A 17,885-nucleotide genomic window follows, 5' to 3' on the forward strand; every position below is an offset into this window, starting at 1 on the left:
TGGCCGCGGGTCTGGGCGGGGGCGGCGGCTCGTCTCTAGGCGACCGAGAGGCGCCGGCCGGCCCGGGCGCGCTGCGGGGGCGCCCGGGGAGGCGGGTGTCCGGGCGGAAGCCGCTCGTGCCCGGTGGCCGCGGTGGAGAAGGAAGGGGATGGACGGTGGGGTGAGAGGCAGGGGAGGGGGTCGGAGGGGAAGAGCCCGAACCGCCCCGCCGGCCGAGAGGTTTGCGCTCGGTGCGGGTGGGGCGGGGGCGGGGCAGGAAAAGCACCGGCGGCGCCTAATCCGGGGAGACGGGATTAGATGGGGGAGGACGGCCCCCAGGAGCGGGGTCTGAAGGCAAGGTGGCAGCTGCAAGGTTTATCCTCGATTTCATAGTTTCTGCCTCGAGGGCGGTGGTGAATGTGTGTGTGGGGGGGGGGGGGGGGGGGGCGCCCCGCCCCTGCCCTGATCCTGGAGATTTGAAAGGGGCAGGGGTCTGAGGGTGGACAGTGGAGCGCCCTGGTGGGTCCTGGGGACACTGCAAAGTGGTGGCGGCAGCCGCCAGAGGAACAGTGCGGGCACGGCCTGCCAACCTTGTGGCTTCTGGCTTCTTGCGTCTTTCCAGAAGGAAGCCGAGTCCGGAAGGCTGGGACGGGGCCTTCCCTCCCCATCTGGGCACCTCGCTGACCCCATGGGTTGGCAGAAGCTTCTGGCCTGTTTTGATCATGTAATTAGCTGACTCAGGACTCGGTTCCTCCAAGTCAAAGGCCTGGCTCTGGCCCTTGGCTAGACCCTGCGGTCACCCTGACCCTTCCGTGCCCCAGCACTTCTGTCCAATTGACTTCCAAGTCCTGTTGGCTGACCTCCTTGTTGTTCTCCACCTGGCTGGAACCTCGGCCAGCTCTTCCTGGAACAACTACAGGAGCCTCTGCGTGGTCTCCCAGCTCCCCCCCCCCCCCCCCCCCCCGTGGCTGCCCCCTCCCTCCAAGCAAAGCCGCCGGGGCCTGGCCCCCAGGGCCTTCCACACTTCCACAAGCCAGGGAGGAAAGGGATGCAGACCGGCCCTGGGGTGCACAGCTTTGCCCCACTCCCCCCTTCAGCCTGGCTCCGAGTGCAGGGCCCTGCCTGGGGAGTGTCCCCAGGAATCCCTGGTCTCACCTCCAGCCACACCTTGTTCCTGGAACACCCAAGGTCTCGCTTGGCACAGCCCCCCTGCCCTTGGCACAAGGGGCTGTCCCAGAACGCCGTCCTGCCCCACGTGTCCCGCTCTGCCTTGCCAACCCCAGCCTTGCTAAGTCTCAGCATCACGGATGGTTCTTGATTCGGAGCCAGGGGAGGCCGCCCTGCCTCCCCCATTAGCTGCCCAGGGCCAGGCCCTCTCAACCCCCCACCCCTTCTGCCTCCAGTCTTACCCCTTCCTTCACCTTCCCACCTGCCACCAAAGTGGCCTTTCCGAGACACAGCTGTGACCCATCCCTCTGCTGCTCAAATGCCCTGAGCTCCATCAAAAAGCCACCCCACCCCTCCAGGTCCAACCCAGAGCACCTCTGCCAAGGTGCCTTCTCTGCGGCCACGGAGATTCCACACTTGATCACAGTTCACACTCTGGACTTCACCTCTTCCTGGAGCTCAGGCAGCCCCCTACCACCTTGTGGCCCCCAGGCCAGGGGCTCAGTCTGGCACTTGGCCTCCCGGGACACGTCATCTGGAGGTCACGCAGAGAAATGAGTGAAGTCAGTCCCCAGACACCACGGCCCAGCGGTCAGGGACACCGCCTTTGCTTTGGCAAAGGAAGGGGGGACCTTGGCAGGCTGTCTGAGCCAGGTTTCCTGACCTCGCCTCAGTGACAGCTGTTAATTCCAAACGAGACTACGCAGAAGTTATGAGCAAGGGCAATATTTTTTTTTTTTTTTTTTTTTACTTATTTAAAAAGGCCTTGGTGGCAGGAATATAGTGTAAAAATCATTGGAAAAACTAAAAGGCATCGATACATATCCGAATATACACTTTGTACATAAATTACATTTCCTTTAGTCTTTCTGAGTGAGGTCCTGATTCAGCACTGAGGTCTAATAATTCAGAGGTCCCGGGAGCTGCACGTTCAGGCCGGCATAGTCCACCATGTACATTGGCCATTGCTAGAGAGAGGGGGACAAATGGCCCGAGTTAGGACTCCGGGTGACCCAGAAAGAACACCAGACCACTTAGCTCTGCTTTCTGAAGGGATTCCCCACTGGATTCATCTGGAGGCAGCCTGATGGTCCAGATGGGACCCGAGACCCGTCCAAGGTCATGCATTTTGCCAGTGGCCCTGGAGCCTGGGCTGGGGCCTTCTGACTCGCTCCCACCCGTGTGCCAGGGGCTATTCCGTGGACCAGGGGGAACCGAGGATTCGCTCAGAGAAGGTGAGCACCCCCACAAACTCCGCCCCCTCCCCGGCCTTATGCCAAAGAGCCAGTCCCATCTCTTGGAGGTGGGAAAAGCCAGTGACCCTCTGGAGGCACCCCTAGGTGGGGACAAAGGTACAGCCTACAGCCTGAACTTTGGGGTTTGCCAGGTTTAAAGGGAGGCACGATTATAGGCGCCTGGGTGGCTCAGTCGGTTAAGCGTCTGACTCTTGGTTCCGGCTCAGGTCGTGATCTCAGTTTTGTGGGTTCCAGGCCCGTGTCAGGCTCTGTGCTGTTCGGTGCAGAACCTGCTTGGGATTCTCTCTCTCCCTCCCCCTCTTTGCGCTCTCAAAATAAAAATTAAACTTAAGAAAAAGGCGGGGGGGAGCAGGGTCAAAGGACAAAGACATCTCCAAGTCATCACCAAATGTGTTCCAGTATTCTCCCCACTGGGACTCAGGACTTCCGAGCTAGTGTTTTGAAGTCAGAAAGAACTCTCGAGTGTGTGTGTGTGTCCCTAATGAGGCTTGACCGCAGTAAGGCCACAGTCAACCAGCCTCTGCCCCTTGTTTTCCTCCTCCACACGCTGTGGGTAACGCCTACAACCTCACGGGGCTGTGGTGAGGCCCAGAGCATGCGATGTGAGCAGAGATTAACCTGGCGACCGCACGGGGGTCCCCGTTCTGGCACCGCCCCAGGGGAGTCCCCCGTCCCCTCTCCCGGGGTGGGGGGGTGGGGGCTCGGCTTGCCCACCTGCCCAGTGGGGGTTGTGACTTCCCGCCCAGGGCAGGGACGCGGGAGCAGCCAGTGACAGGGTTGGACTATCTGGTGGGCCCATCGGGCAGACGCGACTGCCACCCTGAGGCTGCGGAGCCCCGCTCAGACCCAGCGCTTCCCTGCGCCCCAAACCCACGTCCCAGAGCGGCCGGCCCTGCCCGAAGGCGGGGCGAGGGCCAAAGAGCAGAGCGGTCAGGCCCGGATCTGTGCAACTTTACCACGAGTGAGAGCTGGTTGGTAGACGCCACGGACTCTGGGTTAGAGGACGAGGAGGAGGAAGACGAGGAGGAGGAGGAGAAGGAGTTCCCTTCGGAGACCCGCTTTCTCTTGCGCTTGGGAATGCTGCTGTCTTTGGCTGGTGGGAAAAAAGGTTGCTGACGCCAGACGCCAGGGCTGCTCTGACTCGGCTTTGGGCCCCTCTGGGGGAGGCCTCTGCTTTCGTGCTTCAAGTCCCCTTCTCAGCGCTCAGGGCTCCAGAGCCCCCAGACGCCCCCCGCCCCCGGCCCCAAGGCCCATCCCTCCAGCCCCCTTCCTTAACCAGGCCGCACAGCCCAGTGGCTCTCCGGCCTGCCTCGTTCCCCGGGGGTTGGGCGGGGGGGTCCCTAGTGGGCTCAGTTCAGGCCCCGGCCCTCTTTCTGCTCCCAGACCGTCCAGCCCGTGGGGCCTGGCCTCCCCACAACTCCTGGGGTGAAGGGCTCGGCCTCGGCCCTTGGGGGAAGTCACTCCACGGCCTTGTGCTTCCATTTCCCTGCGAGTGAAATGTAAGATCCTGTATGGTAGCTGGGAGGCTCCCGTGGACAGTATGCCCGGGCCCCCAGAACGACTTAGCGACCGAGAACACATATCGACGTTGGTATTGTTAGCTGTGGATGTGGGATGACCCTGACCTGGTAACGCTGTGACAGAGGACGGTCCACAAGTACCGTGAGTGGACAGGCAGCGCCCCCGTGGGAAGAGACTCTGGTTTACAGTCAGAGGTCGTAAATTCAAATTCCGTTACTGCCATTCCTAGCTGTGTGACGCCGGGCAAACTGATTCACCTCTCTGAGCCAAATGGGGAAAACAACGGGACGTGAGCCTCAAAGGAGATCATGTGTCGGCAAGAGCCTGGTACCCCGCCTGACACGAAGCACGACTCGGCAGGTGTTCTGTTGCTACCGAATTAAACTGGTATGAATATATGGGACTTCGAGAAAAGATGTGCCCCCGTGTGCTACACAAGCAGGGCTTGGTGCTTGACTGAGTGGCCAGGTCACTGAGTAGAAACCAGAAGGGTCGTAATAACACAGCATGAGGGTGGGCTGGGCCCACGAGGTGACTGTCCAGCTGGTGAAGAAATACCAGAGGCTGGGGGGTCTGTGACATGGCATAAATAGCCACCCCGGGAAACAGAAGACTCTGGGGGGGCAGTAGGAGCCCTGGGAATGGGTCGGAGCAAAGGGATTTTGTAGAAGGCTCCGCCCGAAAATGAAGTGACAGGTGCCAGCCCAGGGCGGTGGCCAACCCAGCGTCACTGTAGGACCGTAAAGACAGCCAAGGTCAGGGGAGGGCAGACGCAGGTCATAGCTTCTACCCTCTGAGCATGTGTCCCAGACTCTCCTCCCGAGGCCTCTGAAGGGCCATCTGCATTCTGCCTTCAACCTAGGGACAGCTCCCAAGCTCACGGCCTCCCTGCCTGCGAATCTAGTGCCGCACCTGGCCCCTGTGACTGGCGCAGGATGGGGGGGGCGGGGGCTTCTGGTCGGGCCGTGCCACCCTAGGCCGTGGAGTTCCTGGGGGACCTGGACCCACCTGGAGTGGGGGCCTCGGGTCTCAGGCCAGCATGGGGGCCCGTCACTGTCCCCACTGAGCCCTGGGTGGGGCCTGCGTGGTCCTGACACCAGGCTCGAGGTGGCCACCAACTCCCCAGGTGGCCCTGCCGAGCCCCTTTCCCTCTCTGGGCCTCAGTTTCCCAGCTGCACAACGCGGTTGGGACGAGATGAGTGCTCTGAATCAGCGGCACGTCTCCCAGTCACCCGGGGAAAGCATCCCACCAGACAGTCTCCCAGCTTCCTGTGAACCCCAGGCTTCTGGGAGACAGGCCCGGGGCTGGCGTGGGCCTGCCTCCCCCTGCTGGCCACACACATCGGCCCTCTCCTCCCAGGTGGCTTCCGTGATCCCATGTGACATCCTCTCCTCCAGGCTCCCGCCTGCCCTCGTTGCCTCCAGCGGATCTGACCCGCTCAGCCGCCGCTGTGGCGGGGCCCCCTCTGGAGGGCACCTGCAGGCTCCCGGGGCCTTCTGGGGATACTGGCCCTGCAGGGGGAAGGCTCAGGCTCCCCGTGGTCATACTGGGCGGGGGCGCGACACTCTGTAGGTGGTCAGCCACCTACTGCATGCCACCTGGACCAGATCTGCCCGCAGACTCTGGTCCCCGAGAGGCAGAGAGGGGGCCTCCTCGGCCTCCGCCTTACCTGGCACCTTGGCGTCATTGCAGATTTCTGCAAAAGGTCTGAAAGACGAGAGACAGGAGGTGGCGGTTAGAAAATGCTGTTTCCTCTCTTCTTTCTCAGCTGCTCCCCGCAGGTGGGCGACCCCTCTCAGACGCTGCCACCGCCGCTGGACGGCCAGTCAGGTAAGACCTGGCTGAAAATGGCGAGCACCCGCCAGAGCAGGCAGACGATCGCCCCTGTGCGCCTGGTGTCCTCGTCCAGAATTCGAGGGTGACGCTCGAGCGAGGGATCGGGAACGTGTGCCTAGATTTATCTAAGTGAATATTCATCACGGTATCTTTTTTTTATCTCTTGATTTTTACCGTATTGATTATTTTACTTTGAGCATTATTAGTTTTCATTTTTTAAGAATTAAAAAAAATTTTTTTTAAATATTTACTTATTTATTTTGAGAGAGAGAGAGAGATTGAGAGAGAGAATGAGCATGCGAGGGGCCGAGAGAAAGGAAGAAAGACAAAGAATCCCAAGCAGGCTCTGTGCTGCCAGCACAGAGATCTCATGAACTGTGAGATCGGGACCTGGGTCGGAGTCAGACACTTAACTGACTGAGCCACCCAGGCACAAAAAAAAAACAATTGTTTTGATTTTTAAAGTAATCTCTACCCCCAGCATGGGGCTCAAACTCATGACCCCAAGATCAAGAGTCACATGCTCCACTGGCTGAGCCAGCCAGGCACCCCTAGAAATATTCTAGTCAATGAGTGTATTTTAAAAAAGAGACTATAAGGGGACACCTGGGTGGCTCAGTCAGTTAAGTGTCTGACTTCGGCTCAGGTCATGGTCTCGCGGTCCGTGGGTTGGAGCCCCGCGTCGGGCTCTGTGCTGACAGCTCAGAGCCCGGAGCCTGCTTCGGATTCTGTGTCTCCCTCTCTCTCTGTTCCTCCCCTGCTTGTGCTCTGTCTCTCTCTCTCCCTCCCTCAAAAGTAAATTATAAATTTTAAAAACACTTAAAAGTCAAAATAAAAAGAGACGATAAGGACATATGGTAAAATATGGACAGTAATTATCTCTGCATGATGGGAGTACTAAATAACCATTATTTTCTAAATAACTGAAATGGGGAAACATTAATGGTATAGTCAGAAAAAGTCAAATTTCGTTAAATTTTTAAAAATAAACCGACACCCATGAATGGTGAGGCTGTGTGTTTGGAAAGGGATGGAATTAGGAAACACGGAGCTACGGACTGGAAGTCTGGGTCCCCCCTCTCCCCCCCACCCCCACTAAACTGGTTTTTTTTTTCGTAAACATAAAAAAAAATTTTTTTAATGTTTATTTATTTTTGAAAGAGAGACACAGAGTGCAAGCAGGGGAGGGGCAGAGAGAGAGGGAGACACCAAATCTGAACAGGTTCCAGGCTCTGAGCTGCCAGCACAGAGCCCGACGCGGGGCTCGAACTCCCAAACCGCGAGATCATGACCTGAGCCGAAGTCGGATGCCCAACTGACTGGGCCACCCAGGCGCCCCCCTCCTGAACTAAATTCTTATGTGGGGACCTAGTGCCCAGTGTGATGGCATTAGGAGGCAGGGCCTTTGGGAGCACTTAGGTCACGAAGGAGGAGCCCTCAGGAATGGGATCAGTGCCTTATAAAACAGGCCCCAGAGAGCTCCCTTCTCCCCTTCCAGCATGTGAGGACGCGTATGAGGACACAGTGAGGAGATGGCTATCTAGAAACTATGAAGTGGGTCCTCCCCAGACCCTGAATCTGCCACCACCTTGATCCTGGACTTCCCAGCCTCTGGAACTGTAAGAAGTAAATGTCTGTTGTTTATAAGCTCCCTGGTCTGTAGTCTTGTGTTACAGCGGTCTTGACTGGAATGAGATCTCTGAGTTGGCAGCCCAGCTGACCCACCGTGACTTATACCGGCCCTTTCCTGGCTCTGGGTATCAGTTTCCTCATATTTAACATGAGAGCGTCGGGGTGCCCGGGGGGAGGGGGAGGGGCGCTCCGTGGGTTAAGCATCCGACTCTTGGTTTCGGCCCAGGTCATGATTCCACGGTTTGTGAGATCGAGTCCCACATCGGGCTCTGTGCTGACAGCATGCACGGAGCCAGCTTGGGATTCTCTCTCTGCCACTTCCCTACTCTCTCTCTCTCTCTCAAAATAAATAAATAAACTTAAAAAAAAAAAAAAGATGAGAGTGTTAAGCTAGCCTGTCTCCTGGATTCTGTGCAAGTGAGAAGCACCTGTCTGTCCGTCTGTCTGTGTCTGTGTCTCGTCTCCTGGCTGGGCCTGCTTTGGGAATTTCCCCACCGGATCCAAGCAGTACCCTCTCCCGTGGCCCTTGTTCATTGTGCCCGCCCTGCCCCGGGCGCTGGGGGCACTCACTGGAGCTGGTTGATGATAACCATGCGGACGTGCTCTCGGGCCTTCAGGATCTTCTCCAGCCGGTGGATGTCGTATGTGTTGGGGTTCCGGAAAGGGATGTCGTCGGGCAGGCCCGTGACCTCGACGGCATCCGGGCTGTCCCGGATCAGTTTGTAAGGGACCAGCACAGGCCGGTTCAGGCCCAGAGCCTCACCTAGAAGACACGGCGGGTCAGCGCAAGGGGGAGGTGTCCCCTGTAGGGGCCAAGCCCTCTGGGGAAAGCGCTGGATGCTGGCATGGTCCAGCTCAGCCAGCCACTGTCCTAGGGAGTTTATAAATCTATACACACGCTTTTGTTTTTTTTTTAAATCCACTTAGCAAAACTAAAAGTTTAATACCCAGCGCTGACAATAAAATGTACTTTCGGGGCACCTGGATGGCTCAATTGGTTGAGCGTCCGACTCTTGATTTCGGCCCAGGTCATGATCTCACGGTTCGTGAGTTCGAGCCCGGTGTTGGGCTCTGCGCTGACAGCTCGGAGCCTGCTTGGGATCCTCTCTCCTTCCCTCTCCCTGCCCCTCCCCAGCTCATGCTCTTGCTCTCTCTTGCAAAATAAATAAATAGAAAAGAACCCTACTATTATGTTAGAAGAAATACAAAGCCCTCACTTAAATATTTATGGATATGACATGGTGTCTTGAGTTTGTTTTTAAGTACTTCAAATACAGAAGTGTGTACAGAAGAAGATTGGTAAAATGTTGGCAATCGTAGAAGCTGCCTTTGGGTGACATGGTGGGTCACTCCCCCACCCCCATACGTGTTTGGATTCTGATTGCAAAATAACAAGTGAATAGAGAACCACCAGCCGAGTCGCTTCTCATCGTTCTGGAAATGAAGCCCCCATGCCTTCTTAGGCCTGCCCACCGTCCCCCCAGCTGCTCACCCGGTCACCCAGCTGTCCCCTCCGCCTGGCAAAATTTTCCTGGAATATGCATCCCCTCCTGACATTCGAGTCTTGGCGGGGGGGGGAGGGCTTCCCTGCCTGCCCCCCACCCCACCCCGTCCTGCCACTGCAGTTTTGTCTTTTCCTTCATCACTCTCTGAAATTCTACTTAAAAACATTGTTTTTATTCCTGTCTTCCTGTGCAAAGTGAAGATAATATTAAATTCATCACAAAGACAACGTCACGCATAGCGTGGCACTTAGCGATCGAGAGATGCTCACTTATAACCGTAGAGTTATTACTAAAACTCTATTTGACTTGATTTTTAAGATTTTATTTCTAAGTACTCCCTACACCCAACGTGGGCCTTGAACCTACACCCCAAGATCAAGAGTCGCAGGCGGCACCGGCTGAGCCAGCCAGGCCACGGGTGACCGTATCGTTAATTGTCCCATCTTGGGCTCCGCCCTGGCGCCCCGGATGCCGTCAGCACAGGGCCTAGCATCTCGTGGCCTTTACCTATTCCGCGTCCACCTCCCTGCACAGATTCTGAGCCCCAGGTTGGCAGGGATGGGACCTCCTTCCCTGGAGTCCTCACGGCTTAAATGTGTGCTGGGCAGATGCACGAACCGCGTCTCTGCCACACAGCCCGGCCCTAAAGGGGCGGAAATGCTGACCGCGGTCACCGCCCTGTTCTTTCCCCTTCCTCAGTCGGGGGAGTGGAGGGGTCGGCTGCTGCCGGCAGTCGTGGGCAGGGCGGCTCTGTCCCCAGGGAGCAGGCAGGCCAGCTGGGGGTCACTGGGGGCCAGGCTGGCCGTAGAGGGAGGAGGGGCTGCCAGGGGAGGCGGGCCCCACAGACCCTGCCCCGCGGGCCCCGCTCCTGACGCACTGACCGTATTTCTCATTGAAGAGCTCCTTCACCTGCTCGCGGAGGATCACCTTCTCCCCTAGTCTGTTGGCGTCATCTTCATCTACAAGAGGAAGACGTTGGGGTGTGAAGGTCGGCAAGGGCGCGCCCCTGGACAGGCTCCTGTGCGACACCCGCACCCTCCCCTGCCGCCGGGCTGCCCTGCCAGGCCCCGCCCACCGAGTTTAGTATAAGGCAGCCCTTCATGGGCACCTGCTGTTGGACCCTCGGCTCCCCTCGACCCTGTCCTTGGTCCAAAGGAGCAGCGGGTCAGATGAGCCCCATGACAGCGACTGGGCTGCGCAGGGGGACGTGGGGGAGGGTGTGGATGGGCCCGAAGGGTCCTGCGGGCTTGTGTCCTGGGGTTGGGGAGGGGGCTGGAGTTTCCAGGCAGGGTGCTCTGAGCTGGCTGGGCTCCCAGGGGCGGGAGTGCAGTGGAAGCAGGCAGGGAGCCAGGGCCTGGGAGACGTGGGGCAGAGCGGACAGAATGGATTTGTGGAGAAAAACAACTCCTGTTTTCATCTGGAAAATTTCACAGTTGCACGTAGGAGGCCAACTCAGGACCGGCGCCTGGTGTGTGCCTGGCTCCGCCCTCCCCGCCCCGGGGTGGGGGCCGCCCGCACTGCCTGGCACTGCTCGATGCCCCTTCTTCCCGGGGCTCTTTCACCTGCCGCCTGGGGCCTCCCGAGTGCCGGCTGTGCCTCGTGTGGTCCCGGTCATGCCCACGCTCCTGACTCTGGATCTGCCGTGTCTTGGAGTTCTGCACAAGCCTCTCCAACCATGACCATCCAGCCACCCGGGTGCCCCTGACACGCGGCAAACGTCAGGCTTCCCAGATAACGTCCTCCTCCTGTGTCCCCCTCTCGGGGAGTGACGGCCCCATCCGTCGCACCAAGACACCGAACTCAGCCCCCCTCGGAGCCTCCTTCTCCCCACATCCCCCAACATGGCTCTTCCAGACGGTCTTCAGGACCCCACACTGGCAAGAATCAACCCGATCCTTCTCCAGGTCCTGAGCGGACAACCTGGTGACCCAAGGGCCACCCAGAGCCTGCGGGGAGGCTGCAGACGCTTCCCATCTCTGCAGAGGGACTGCTCTGGTGGCCAGGGCTTTCTGCACAGGACAGGGAAGGACGGCCTGGGTTCCCATCAATGGGTGTCACATGCTCTGCCGGCAGCTTTCCCGGACACGATCACAGCCACCCCTCACCACCGCTAAGGACGCAGAGGCTCAGAGAGGTTAAGTAACCTCCCAAGACCACAGAGCCGCTAAGAGCCAGGAATAGTGTCTGTCTGACCAAGAGCCCTGGGTTCCCTGAAATCTGTTTCCCCGTCTGTAGAAAGAAGGGTTGACCGTGAGGGTGGTGTTGCCTCTGAATCTCCTGTCCTATCAGCTCACAGTCTCATCCGGATCTCAGGGCAGACACAGCCGCACTTGACAAAGCCGGCTGGATCGAAAGGGAGACGAGACCAGTAAGCTGAGGTCACTGTGGCTGTGGCCGTCTCTGGTGCATACAGGTGTCTCGCCCACCCTGCCTTGGCCTCAAGGCTCCGGCGGCTACGCGGGCGGAGAGAGACACGCACAGGACAGGCCTGAGCCTCACACCGCCCTCACCCCGGCAGAGGCCACGCCAGCCCCCGGAAGGGCACAGGACCTGAAGCCACAAAGCTGGACTCGCGCCAGCCCTGCCACGTGGAGAGTCACGTGACGTCCCCCCTCTCGGTGTTTCTGCTCAGTCTCGACACCGTATTTGTCTTGGACAAGTATTTCACAAGCACCAACCCCCACTGGATGTGGTGCTGTCCCTGGGCATTTAGCAGACCACAGAAAACAGCCGTGGCCCGAGGCGGGGATGGTAAAGGATGCTTGGTGACCCGCTGGCCTTGACAACTGTCAGTGCAGGGCTTGTGGGAGCACACGGGGGAATCCTAACCCAGCTGAGAATCAGGGTGGGCTTCCCAGAGGAGGTGACCGCCGCACCTCCCAAGGCCCCCTGGGATGCAGCCTCACGTGGACGGTGTGTGACGCCCCCGGGCTTCCCGTGAGTGCTCAACGCACATGAGTGTGTGAACCCTGCCTGGTCTGGGCAGGGAGAGCACGGGGAAACCAGGCTGTAGGTAACAGGGAGGAGTGACACCAGGGGTCAGCCAAGAGGCAGCACACTTGGGTCCCGGGCGGCAGCCGGAAATGGTGGGACCAGTGACATGACAGGAAAGCGAGACCTGGGCCATCTGAGGGGCGCTGGTGGCACCGGGAAGTGTCCCGGACACCTCTGGAGCGTGGTGGGGACACCAGCTCCTGCCGTGTAACCAGCACATCCCACGTGGACAGACCGCCAGGCCCGATTCTCAGCTCGGCGCCAGGCCTCAGAAAGGATGCCTCTTGGCTTCTCCCACCTCTTTGTTTTTATTATTTTAATTGCAACTTGTCATTAATATATTATTAATTACCATTTATATTAACTTATTACTTTAAATGGTTTATTTTCTATTGGGGGGGGCGGAGAGAGGGAGACAGAGGATGTGAAGCCAACTCCACACCGCCAGCACAGAGCCCGACGCGGGGCTTGAACCCTCAAACCGAGAGATCAGGACCTGAGCTGAAGCCTGGCGCTTAACCGACTGAGCCACCCAGGTGCCCCTGTTTTTTCTTTTTTTTTTTTTTAATTAAAAATTTTTTTTTTTTTTTTTTTTTTTGCGGGGGGGGGGGTGTGTGTCTGGATGGCTCGGTCAGTTGAGCATCTGACTCTTGATCTCGGCTCAGGTCTTGATCTCAGGGTCGTGAGTTCAAGCCCCACCCTGGGCACGGAGCCTACGACAAAAAAAAATAATTTTTTGTTTTCATTTAATTTGGAGGAAGGGAGTTCCATTTTTCTTAAAGGATACATATCTGAATGAAACAGGCGAGGGTGGGTTCTGGTGGGGCCTGGAGGGGAGAGGTCCCTGCCCCTCTGGGTGCTCAGAAGAAACAGGAGGTGGGACCGCCCAGGCCAACCACAGGGGGAGAGCCGGCCTGCACGGCCCAGCCGAGCGGCTCTCTGGGTAGGCTGCGGGCAGGTCATGAGACGGCGTCCCGACAGAGCCAGGCTTCTGCCACCACCATCCTACGTTCACCATCCGGAGAGGGCGAGGCCAGGCCTGCTGGTCACCAGGGACTGCCCCAAGCACTGCCGTGGGGACAGCTGCCCCAGTGAGCCTTGGCTGGGGCACCACAGGCCCCAGGGGAGCTGTCACTCCCAGTCTGGTCTGCTTGTGGGCAAAACAAAGACCAGGAAACTGCCTCAGAGGACACAGGGTGGGGCGGAGAATACAACTACTGGGGGCCCTGTGGGGCCCCGGCCATAAACCCAGTGGTCTTCTGGAGCCTGAAGGGCAGCCCTGAGGCCAGGAGTTCGTGGTTGACTCTGATACCTGACTGCTTGGGTTCAAATCCTGCCTTTGGTATCAGCTCATGACCTTGAACACTTCTCCGAACCGCTGGACTTTGGGTCGCTACCACAACAGGGGAAACCGAGTGCAACTGCCCCGAGGACCAAGTGGGGCATTATGCCCGTGCCCGGCACGGCCCACGGGCTAGTTTTACTGCCCTGAAGCCTGAGTCAGCAGAGCTATTCTGGGGGGACCTGCCCGAGCTCCCCTGAACCCAGGCTGGCTATAAAAGACACCAATGGTTGCCAATAGTGTAGAATGTTCTCCATGTGGAGAGGTCACAGGTAGGGCTCAACGTGGCATGTGTGTGCCCTCAACGCACCTGGGTGGCTCCGTCTGTTAAGCGTCACGGTTCGTGAGTTCTGGCCCCGCATCGGGCTCTGCGCTGACAGTGTGGAGCCTGCTTGGGATTCTGTCTCCCTCTCTCTCTGCCCCCCAAATAAATAAACAGACATTAAAAAAATATATACCTGCTTGAATGTCTGTATGAAGTGGGGAGGAAGGGGGCCCCCAGGGCCAGTGATGGAGGTGGTTTTGGGGGGGGGGGGGCGGTCCCTGGCTCAGCAGGCTGTGAAGCAATCTTGATTCTACCCCTAATGTGATGTGGTGTTTGCAAAGTCATTCAACCTCTCTGGGCCTGTTTCCACATCCCTCAGCTGGGAATCCGGGCCGGCCCGGAGGATCCAGTGATATCACATATAAAAACGTTTAAGGCCTCACGTCATCAGAGTCAGGTTGTGGCTGACGTTATCAGTAGATCAATGTTTCAATTATCCTGCAGTCTCAGGGAATTAAACTTTACATGAGAGATTCTTCCAGATGATGGATGCTTATTCTCAAGTCCCCTGGCTTGGTTGTACCTCTCCGGGACAAGGCATTTTCTAAAATGCATCAAGTATACAGGGCGGGGGCGGGGGCGGAGCGGGGAGGAGGAGGGGTCACCCTGGGGATCCGTTGCACCTGCCCAGCGGCGGTCACCCGTACCCCCCACCCCGTCCCCTGGGCGGTGACATCCCTCGCGGACAGGCCGGCCCTGTGGGCATTTCTGCCCCCTCTTCCTGCTCATTCCAGCTTACTGGTCTCCTCTCTCTCCCTCCTGTCTGCCCCAGGAGCTGTCATCTGGTCGTGTCTAATCTGCCGTCTGTTAGCCTGAGGATTAACTGAATTTTGCCCGAGGGAAGAAAGCAACCAAGCTTATTAAATCACAGCCACGCTACGTACACAATTCTAAAGCAGTCGGCTCGGCTCCGGGGCAAAGTACGAGAACCCTCAGCAGCTGTGTCCTCTCTCCACTAGTTTGAGGTCTGCAGCCAGATTGGTGACTGTGGACTGACAATCGTGATCCCAAGGCAGCAAGGGAGGGGCTGCTCGGAGCGGGACAGACACAAGGTGGGGAGGGAGGGAGAACGATTGCTCCTCTCCCTTCTCCTAGCCCTTCCACGGGCCCCCTCCTCTCTGCCAGGCCCGGGCCGGGCGATCCAGGCACAAGGCAGACTCTCAAAAGAACAGAGGGCAGACAGCCACGGGTGGCCCCACCTTGGCAGGACAGCTGCCCTCCACGTCCCCCGCTCAGAGGCCCGGGGGGAGATCAGGCGCCTGATTTCACACACCCAAGAGAAACTTTTCACGTGTGCGAAAGGAAGTACGTTCAAGAACGCTCGCTAATGGCACTCTTCTTAACAGGAAAACCACGGAAGCAGCCCAAATGGCCTAGGACAGCAGAACGGATGGGTCGATCGTGGTGCAGGCACCCGATGGAAACCCATGGAGCAGTGAGAACAAACCAGCGCAGCGTCACATTTCAGGGTCATGTTACATAAGGTCAAGTGAAAAGAGCGAGTCCAGACTTGATACATGAGGACGTACCTCGCTTATAAAAGGGAAAAGCAAGCAAAGACAAAACACTTTTGGTTTAAGCAAACACTGCACACAACGAAGCCACTTAAGAAGTCGCCTTGGGGGGCGCCCGGGTGGCTCCGTCGGTCACGCGTCCGACTTCGGCTCAGGTCATGATCTCACAGTCCGTGAGTTCGAGCCCCGCCTGGGGTTCTGTGCTGACAGCTTGGAGCCTGCAGCCTGCTTCGGATTCTGTCTCTCTCTCTCTCTCTCTCTCTCTCTCTCTGTCCCTTCCCCACTCGTACTCTGTGTCTCTCTCAAAAATAAATAAACATAAAACAAATTATAAAAAAAAAGAAGTCGACTTGCGAGCGATAACTATCATGGGGGAGAAGGATAGATATTTTTGGGGAATTTGAATACGGACGGTATAGGAAATGATAGGGAGTTATTACATTTCCTAAGTGTTATCACAGCGTGGTGAATGTGTAAAAGAACACCACCGTTCTGAGATGTGGGAGGGATGTGCTGAAATATTTAGGCATGAAAGAGTCAAGATGTCTGCAACTCACTTCGAGTGGAGACAGAGACAGAGACAGATATAATTGGGGCAGGGTCTCTGGGGGGAGGGGAGGGAGGGAGGAAGGGAAGGAAACATGGCAAAGTGTTAAGAAATAATGAATCCAGAGAAAGGATATACTATTATAATATAGTCATTACACTATTCTTTCTTTTTTTCCCTGCTTTTTTCAAATTTTAGAGGAAATAACAAGAGAATGACAAATACAGGTGCAGCCCGGAGATACTGCGGGTTCTGTTCCAGACCACTGCAATCGAACAAGTCAAATGAAATTTTTGGTTTCCTAGTGCATATAAACCTTATGTTTCCACTTATACTGTAGTCTATGAAGTGTGCAATAGCATTGGGTCTAAAAAAAACAATGGACACACCTTAATTAAAAAATACTTTAGGGGCTCCTGGGTGGCTCAGTCGGTTGAGCATCCGACTTCGGCTCAGGTCATGATCTCAGGGTTCGTGGGTTCGAGCTCTGTGTTGGGCTTTGCACTGATGGCGTGGAGCCTGCTTTTTTATATTTTTATTAAAAATTTCTTTTTTAATGTTTATTTATTTTTGAGAGAGAGAGAAAGAGAGACAGAGCGTAAGCAGGGGAGGGACAGAGAGGGAGGGAGACACAGGATCCAAAGCAGGCTCCAGGCTCTGAGCTGTCACCACAGAGCCTGACGCGGGGCTCAAACCATAAGCCACGAAGATCACCACCTGAGCCGAAGTCGGATGCTTAACCGAGGGAGTCACCCCGGCGCCCCATGGAGCCTGTTTTGGATTCTCTGTCTCCCCACCTCTCTCCGCCCCTCCCCTGCTCACGCTCTCCCTCTCTCAAAAATAAACATTAAAAAGATTTTCTAAATAAGTTTAAAAACATACTTTATTGTGTTCTAGTCCCCCTTTGTTTTCAGTGCAAAAAGGGTGGTTTTATTAAAGCACAGGGACAGGACTCGTGGGCAAAAAGAGCTGCTCTTTTTTTTTTTTTTTTTTTAAAGGAATCCCCAGACTGACGTGGGGCTCGAACTCGCAACCCCAGGATCAAGAGCTGCACACTCCACCAACAGAGACCGCCAGGCGCCTCAAAAACACGTTACTGCTAAAAAAACGCTAGCCGTCCTCTGAGCTTCCGGCAAAGCGTGATCACTGATCACAGATCACCACAACAAATGTGATAAAGAAAACGATGAAATATCACAAGCATGACCAAAATGTGAGCAAATGCCACTGGAAAGAGGGCGCTGACCAACTCGCGTGACACAGACCTGCCCCAGGCCGTCAAGGTGCAAAACAGAGAGTTTCTGCAAAGTGCGGTAAAACAAGGTGTGACTGCACACAGTGGTTCCCCCCAATCCTTGGGGGTTCCAAGACCCCCGGGGCATGCCTGCAGCCGTGGATAGTACCGAACCTTATACACTGGAGGTTTCTCCCTATGCACACATACCTATGATGAAGTTTAATTTATAAATCAGGCACAGTAAGAGATGCACAATAATGATAACATAGAACTGGAACAATATACTGTCGCAGAAGTCACGGGAACGTGGTCTCTCAAAGCATCTTAGGGGACTGTACTCCCCCTTCCTGCGATGACGTGCGATGATAAAGTGCCTATGTGGGGAGAGGAGGCGAGGTGAGCGATGTAGGCGTTGTGATGCCGCGTTAGGCTACTATTGAGCTTCTGACGATATATCAGGACAGTCATCGGTTTCTGGGCCGCAGTTGACGGTGGGTGGCCACAACCGCGGAAAATGAAACCGCAGATAAGGGGGGACGGCTGTATTTGTTCTGGGGAGAGAGGAGGGCAGGATGAGGGAGAGCACTGGGGTGGGGGACACATTATTGGTGCTGTTCTAATTCTTGGATGGATGGTGGTGGGTTCATGGCGTTCACTGTAGTATTTATTAACAAGAAGACAAATGAGCAGGAATACGAATGAAAATAAAAACAAATCGGGGTGCCTGGGTGGCTCAGTCGGTTGGGCGTCCGACTTCGGCTCAGGTCACGATCTCACAGCTTGTGGGTTCGAGCCCCGCGTCGGGCTCTGTGCCGACAGCTCAGAGCCTGGAGCCTGCTTCGGATTCTGTGTCTCCCTCTCTCTCTCTGCCCCTTCCCCACTTGCACTCTGTCTCTTAAAAAGAAAAAAATAATAAATATATATAAAAAAAAGAAAAACAAATGAGTGCTATGTGCAATGTCGTATCCTAGATTGGATTCCAGAACCTAAAAAAACATTAGTGGAGAAACTCACAAAATCTAAATATAA

General features: G+C 56.4%; 1 protein-coding gene and 1 long non-coding RNA gene across 5 annotated transcripts in view; one reads left to right on the top strand and one right to left on the bottom strand.

The window, feature by feature from the left end:
• LOC109250621 (uncharacterized) overlaps positions 1–7,410 on the top strand; it is a 54,095-nt gene extending 46,685 nt beyond the window's left edge. For both annotated transcript variants that reach the window (XR_008419145.1, XR_002073109.2), the window contains 3 exons: positions 4,153–4,310; positions 5,617–5,754; positions 7,259–7,410. This is a non-coding gene — a long non-coding RNA (uncharacterized LOC109250621). The remainder of the gene's footprint in view (positions 1–4,152; positions 4,311–5,616; positions 5,755–7,258) is intronic.
• Positions 1,862–17,885, bottom strand: part of GTF2IRD1 (GTF2I repeat domain containing 1) — a 115,367-nt gene continuing 99,343 nt past the window's right edge. For all 3 annotated transcript variants that reach the window (XM_053893994.1, XM_053893993.1, XM_053893995.1), the window contains 5 exons: positions 9,779–9,856; positions 7,963–8,155; positions 5,594–5,631; positions 3,359–3,495; positions 1,862–2,114 (listed from right to left, as the gene is read on the bottom strand). In XM_053893994.1, the coding sequence (XP_053749969.1) occupies positions 2,046–2,114; positions 3,359–3,495; positions 5,594–5,631; positions 7,963–8,155; positions 9,779–9,856 (515 nt within the window). In that variant the 3' untranslated portion in view covers positions 1,862–2,045. The remainder of the gene's footprint in view (positions 2,115–3,358; positions 3,496–5,593; positions 5,632–7,962; positions 8,156–9,778; positions 9,857–17,885) is intronic.

Source organism: Panthera pardus, unplaced genomic scaffold (assembly GCF_024362965.1).
Source record: "Panthera pardus isolate Hobbes unplaced genomic scaffold, ASM2436296v1 HiC_scaffold_4, whole genome shotgun sequence".
In the NCBI taxonomy this organism is placed as follows: Eukaryota; Metazoa; Chordata; class Mammalia; order Carnivora; family Felidae; genus Panthera; species Panthera pardus.